Source organism: Enhydra lutris, unplaced genomic scaffold, assembly GCF_002288905.1.
Source record: "Enhydra lutris kenyoni isolate GAN:26980312 unplaced genomic scaffold, ASM228890v2 scaffoldscaffold8, whole genome shotgun sequence".
NCBI classification, from domain to species: domain Eukaryota; kingdom Metazoa; phylum Chordata; class Mammalia; order Carnivora; family Mustelidae; genus Enhydra; species Enhydra lutris.
In genome coordinates this window covers 5,751,971-5,758,447 of record NW_019154092.1, presented here as the reverse complement: position 1 = coordinate 5,758,447, position 6,477 = coordinate 5,751,971, and the positions used below count along the sequence as shown (strand labels likewise).

Below are 6,477 nucleotides of genomic sequence, written 5' to 3'. Positions count from 1 at the left end.
CAGAGCCAGGCTCACAGAAGACACACAGAAAGAACACATTTTATCTGGTGGAAAATTATCAAAACATATTTATTTTTAAATACCAAAAGCCACTTCCCAGTCCTTTTTTTCAAGTCCCTTTGGATCATGGACGGGCATTACATTCAGATTTTAACAGCCTGGTCTGCTGGAGAGAAAATTAACGTTCTCTAAAAATCCAATTCCATGATTAGCACAGAAGTACAAAAGTCTACAAAAACATATTCCTGCTTGTGACATCTGTACTTTTATTATTTTAAGTGTACAGCTTTATCATATATAATAGGAGTTTGTGGACCACTTCGTAAGGGGACAGAAGCAAACCCAGTGTTTGTGCACACACAACCCCGAGTGTGTTCCCGGGCCGCCGGCTCCATCCTGGGGAAGGTAGGACAGCCTCGTGCATGCAAGTGATGACTTTAATAGCTTTTACATATTGTACAGACACGATCTTTGATGATACATATATTTGATAAAATGAGACAAGACTTGTTGTAGAGTACACGTTCCATTTTTATAGCATGAGAACAGTACCATCAACTATTTATTCTGCAGGAATTTGCATCAGTGATTAACAGTTTCCGTGATGTGTATAAAGACCGCCTCCTTTGACCTCATCTCCCGTGAGCCCTGCCCAAGGTCCAGTTTCTTTGGCTTTGTTACTTATGACGAAATACACAAGTCTCCTGCTCTTTACGTTGTCTTAAATTTCCTGAGCAGGTTCCAGCCCAAAAGAAAAGGTGAGGGTAGAAGTCTGGAGTGGACTAACAGGAGGACCGCCAGGAGCCCAGCTGCTACACAGTATGTGGCCAGAACGGTAGCCTCGTGAGGCAGGTAGCACTTGGCAAGGGCGTACTCTGTGGGCGTCATACTGCCCTGGAAAGGAAATGAGGAGGTTAATGCTGCAGCGAGAGCCCTCCCACATTGCCACACAACAGACTTAGACACAGTTGAGGCAAAGCAGCCATCTTGGTTGAGTCAGGTGAGGCCAGGAAGTAGCTCTCCTCCTGAGAGGAAGGGGCACAGCCTTGGGCCTCCACAAGCCACCACCCACCAACCAGAAGCACTGGTGGAGACATGAAGGCAAGGATCCCAGTGTGCTGAGTAGAGCTGAACCCTCCACTGAAACTAGCCCCTGGCACAGCAGGTCCCCCGCTATAATGCACTGGGCAACATGACAGAGATGCAAGACGCATGGAGATTTTACATCAGTGGGCACTGAGAAACAAGGACTACAAGGCCATTTCTCATGCCACTTCTGCTAAATTAAGCAACCTGTTACCCAGAAATGCATGGGCTGGGGGCACCTCAGTGGGCTTTTCTTTTAAGCGTTTTTGCGGTGTGGACTGACACTGAGGAGTGGTCTCATTCACTTTGAACTTGAAAACATGAGGGTTTCCCCATCTTTTCATGAAGTAAAAGTAGCCACTAATTGAAATGACATGTCAAGTGCACTAGCCAGAGCTATAGCATTCTCCTGACTTAAGACAAGATGATGGCGTCTGGCCAATGAAGACAGGCTCCGGTTTCCTTTGAAAATTAGACACACAGAGCCTCTTATCTGAGGACCATACCAGGTCCATGGGGTTGACGCGTTCTGAAGGATGCCCAGCCCCCACCCCACCCCCTCCAGGGCCATGCAGCGCTCACGTGTCCCCAGAGAGGCACGAGGCACGGGGAAAGGGGTCTGTGAATCAAACCAAGTGCACATGGGGAGGAAGGCAAGTTTGTATTCACAGCGTTTGTACGTTTTTACAGATTGCAGCAATTAAATAGTTGATTACTGTGTTGATTTCAGTACTTCTATGCGAGCGTTCAGATGAAAATAAATGTTCACATTACCATGATGAAGCTGGGGTTGTTTCTGTTCCTCCAACTGAAAGAGGGCACGCTGATCTCGGGGATTCCCGCCCCGTGGAGCACCTCGCAGGCACTGTGCGTGTGGCCACTCAGGATGAGACGTGGCCGCAGCCACCAAAGTAGCTACCACACCCGGTGGGGCAGGGGAACACAGCCAACAGGTGGTCAGTGCCTGCACAGAGTCCCCTCAGGGCCCAGCGACTGGCCACCCACTTATTTCATGAAGCTAAATATAAAATCCCTACTTGGTCGGGGGCTTTATCTTTTCCTTAACATCCTTTGGTTGGCTGAGACCCTATCAAAAAGTAAGCTCAGGCTTTTAGGGAGACTCTGTCCTCCTTCTCTCAGATTTTATATTTTTACAAATATTTTTATAAATTTATTTTATATTTCTATTGTATGATATAGTATGTCATCCACTATACAAATATGTGTTTCTATAATATAAATATAGTTATAAACATATAAGTAAGCTCATCTGAATGAAGTGCCCCAAAATTAGCTCTTAAATTCCATTCACATTTTCAGACACATTTAAGTTGATGAACAAAAACTCGGACTAAAGAATAGCTGAGGATATTATTACTCACTTGCTATTAGGAAACAGAATTACTGGGGGCAGGGGAGGAACCAAAGGAGGACATGAAAACCTGAGCCCGCATCCCTTTAACCCCCCCCTCCCACCCCCCCATGGCCCACCCCCCCCCCCCGCCTCCAAGTGTGCCAATGGCTGTCCATGGCGGTCCGTCAGTCCCGTGGGTGGGTGGGCATCCCACTCCCCCGCAAACCTGCTGAGAGGCCTCCCGGGAAAGCACGTCGTACCGCTCCTTAAAGGGGATGCCCCGCTCTTCCAGAGGCGCAGCGTCCTCCCCAGAACAATTAGCATCGCTCCTCCGGTAAAGCGGGAAATGCTGCCCAGATATTAGAGAGTCAGATGTGAGCAGGGGGGGCCCCGGCCGTTTTGGGCCAGATCCGGGGAGACAGAGCCGCGCGGTCCCCGCTCACCTGCAGGAGCACCGGGGCGGACGCGGGCAGCAGCGGCACATCTCGGCAGGGGCCGGAGCCACGTTCCTGCTGGTGAGAAATTGGTTACCCTGGCAGAGCTGGTGTCCCCGAGCCCCGAGCGGTAAGAAAGGAAGAGGGAGCTGAGCGACGCAGGAAATACCAGGTGCAGCGACCGCCGGGTAGAAGATGCCAGAACAGAAGCCCCTGTGCCTTCGGGTGCTCCTACCTCACGGGAGCAATTCAGTTGGTGAGAAATTTCCAGGAGTTCAGCTTCCGCTTTGGAGCAGATGTGGCAGCCGTCCCCTTCCAGGGCAACGCTGTTGACCATCACGAAACTGAGGAAGAGGGAGCAAGCGGACGGTCAGAGCCCCTGGGCTTCCCGTGTCCGGACTCTGGCAGTTCTGCTCCCATGACACAAAAGGTGAGGGGCCACAGTGTGAAGAAACCCATCCCAGAGCGGCCTGAAGCCTCAACTCGACTAACCTGTTTTAGGTTCGAGTTGATACTAAGAAGGCACCAGAGCGTTATACTGGGAGGGGAGCCTAAGACACAGTCAAAGGAGTTTGAACCTTGAATGCGTGAGAAATCCCTGAACAGTGAAGCACAGGCAATCTTCACTGACATCTGTACACGCAGCAGACAGGGCGAGGCGGGGCAGGGAGGGGTGCCGGCCAGAGCTAACGGGTGCAGATGACCCCAAACCAGGAAGCTGGTAAAGCCAGGGACGGCTGCCCTCTACAGACCACTTTACCTAGATCTGTACAGACTACCGTTAAACAGGCTTTTGTTTCCGACACACATATCAGCTGGGCCTGAAGAAGGCACCTGTCAGTAAACACTGCTTGAAATTTAAAGAATCTTAGCAATGGGGAGCTAACTAAATGATCTGAAATACGATCAGTGGGTTTCAAGTTTCTTAAACTCTATGCCTAAGGAAAAAGAACTGAAACTGTGCCCGGTCTTCATAGGACTCAGGAAAGGAAGCTGCTAGAGACTCAGTACTACAGGTTAAGGAGAGGGAAGGAGTGAGCATTGGTGGAGAACCCTTGACCTGGTTTCCGGGAGTGTCACAGGTCATCTCTTGTGACGGACCCAGTGAGCTGCCATGGCCAAAGCCATGAGCGCTGGACACCCAAAGGGCCATGATCGAAAGAGGAAGAGTCTTCCTCTCCCATCTCTTCTCCCTCCAGTAGGTCTGCAACCAGAACAACATGTTCAGTCTTATCTACCACCCTGGGAATACACACCCAGACATGACAGGGCCCGGGGATGGCATAAGAATGGCCACACAGAGGGGGAGCTCACTGTCTAAGGAAAGGGTGGGGAGGATTTGGTCTACAAATCAAGGCTGATGGGACGGGAGTTGGGGTGGCACACAGCTAAAGGACAGTGAACATACCCACCCCCAAACCCTGGGACAGCATACCCACGAGGGCATCCTTTATAAAGGAAAAGAAGTACATTTTGAACAAATAAAAATAAGATCCTTTACAGAGTGGGTTGATGAATGTTCTAGCACCCAGAGACATGGCAGGCAGGAAGGGAATGCCCTCAGTGGCCAGGCAAAGTCATCAACTGGCCAGTCCACTTGCAGCTTGTTAAGGAACACCAGGTTGGTGACCCCGATGGTGACCATCAGGGAGGGAGGAGGCCTGGGGTGCCTTCATCTGAAATGGTACAGCAGGCCACACAGAGCCCAACTCCAACCCAGGACAATGGCTCCCTTAGAAAAAGAAGTCCAAAGGAAGGAAAGGGCTTCCTAAGAATTCACAAATAATACTCACTTCATTCCCTTCCAAGAAAACAGCCTTTTGGGGTTGAAAACTTTCTCAAATCGTTTTATTTTGTATGTGCTCATCCTAGATTCAATTGTAAAAAAAAACATTTTTCAGAGCAAGCCATTTTAGGACCTCTTAAGAGTTAGCATAAACACAGGAAATAACTCGGGATCTGAGTGTTGGACTAGCCTTGGGAGGTGAGGGCTCCAGCTGGCCCAGGCTGTCAGAGGCAAACCCTCCACCACTGAGTGACCACAAGCACTGGGGCAAGTGACTTAGTCCCCAGAGTCTCAGTTTCCTCACTGGCACAATGGTTAAAATAACAGGACCATCAGAAAGATTAAATGAGTTGATTTATGGAAGTAAAGTGCTTAGCCCTGATGTTTATAGCAAGATTATCCACAACAGCTAGACTACGGAAAGAGTCCATCGACTAACGAATAGATAAGAGGTGGTCTATAGCCATGGAATATTACTCAGCCATCAAAAAATATGAACTCTTGCCATCTGCAATGACGCAGATGAAGCTAGCAAAATAAGAGAAAGACAAATACCATATGATTTTACTCATATGTGGAATTTAGGAAACAAAACAGATGAACATAGAGGAAAGGAGAAAGGAGAGAGAGAGGGACACAAACCCTAAGAGACTCTTCAATAGAGAACAAACTGAGGGTTGCTGGAGGGAGGTGGGAGGGGGGATTGGCTAGATGGAGGATGGGGATTAAGGAAGACCCTTGTGATGATAAGCATTGGCGATATACGTAAGTGATGAATCACTAAATTCTATTCCTGAAACCAGTATTACACCATAGGTTAACTAACTAGAATTTAAATAAAAATTTGGAGGAAAAAATAATACAATACTTAAAACTGACTGACACATTGTAAGCACTATGTAAAATACTATTTACAAAAGTCGAAATGGTCTTGTTTTCTGAGTCCCAAAGAAAATAATTGGTCATTAATTGTAAGCTTCAAGTTCGTCACCCAAGTGCACAGACAAATCATTTATTCAACAGAGATTCATTAAAGGTGTACATTGTGCCAAGACAAAAATCTTCACCCTGTGGAGTTCATGCTCCTAGGGCTTCCATCTTTCAAGAACAACAAATGTCTGCCGCCTCCCCCAGCACAAATAAGGCTCTCACCTGAATGGTGGCAGGTTTAAAGCTCTAGTTAACGAAGCTCTCGGGGGGGCAATGCTTCACTGAACAACTTACTCATAGTGGAAGCCAATGTCATGGTTGCCAGCAACCACCTTCAGCTGCACGTGACGTGGGTGTCTGAATATTTTCCGAAATCGCTGCACATCATCTGCCCAGGCCTATGGGGAAAACAGATCACTGCTGAGACCCAGAGAACCTCTCTTCCCTGTGGCAAAAAAAAAAAAAAATGTTCCCTATTCTGATGATGAGACATTAAATTCCCCCTCCAAATCAGATGCCCAGAGAGTTAATGTAGAACTTAGAATGTCTTTTTTTTTTTAACTTTTTAAAATAGATTTTATTTATTTATTTGAAAGAGAGAATGAGAGAGAGAGACCACAAGATGAGGGAGGACAGTCAGAGGGAGAAGCAGACTCCCTGCTGAGCAGGGAGCCCAACGGGACTCCATCCTGAGTCTCTAGGATTATGACCTGAGGCGAAGGTAGTCACTTAACCAACTGAGACACCCAGATGCCCTAGAACTTAATTTCTAATTCTATGTCACACTGCATTTTCTAAGACTTAATATTTCAATGATTTAATTTGATGCCAGCTTTTAATTAAATGGTATTCCCCCATATTAAAACATTAGATGGCAATTATATACC

The 6,477-nt window shown here is 47.6% G+C and overlaps 1 protein-coding gene across 3 annotated transcripts; it reads right to left on the bottom strand.

Moving 5' to 3' along the window:
- Positions 1 to 242: 242 nt before the first annotated feature.
- LOC111142442 (metallophosphoesterase 1-like) lies at positions 243 to 5,992 on the bottom strand. 3 transcript variants are annotated; one of them, XM_022495578.1, is made up of 7 exons: positions 5,885 to 5,992; positions 4,668 to 4,742; positions 3,110 to 3,218; positions 2,884 to 2,952; positions 2,667 to 2,789; positions 1,861 to 2,001; positions 243 to 894 (listed from the first exon to the last, which is right to left on the bottom strand). In XM_022495578.1, the coding sequence occupies exons 2-7, from the start codon at positions 4,739 to 4,741 to the stop codon at positions 712 to 714; spliced, it is 699 nt and encodes a 232-aa protein (XP_022351286.1). In that variant the 5' UTR covers position 4,742; positions 5,885 to 5,992; the 3' UTR covers positions 243 to 711. The 3 variants fall into 3 exon arrangements, with proteins under 3 accessions (XP_022351286.1, XP_022351287.1, XP_022351289.1); XM_022495579.1 differs by having other exon boundaries at positions 2,884 to 2,949; XM_022495581.1 differs by lacking the exon at positions 1,861 to 2,001.
- Positions 5,993 to 6,477: the final 485 nt, after the last annotated feature.

Coding starts and splice junctions, on each gene's coding strand:
- LOC111142442 (XM_022495578.1), bottom strand. CDS start 4,741: ATGAGCACATACAAAATAAAACGATTTGAGAAAGTTTTCAACCCCAAA. Junction 2,790..2,883: donor CCGCCCCGGTGCTCCTGCAG/GTGAGCGGGGAC, acceptor ATATCTGGGCAG/CATTTCCCGCTTTACCGGAG. Junction 895..1,860: donor ACAACCCCAGCTTCATCATG/GTAATGTGAACA, acceptor TTTCCTTTCCAG/GGCAGTATGACGCCCACAGA.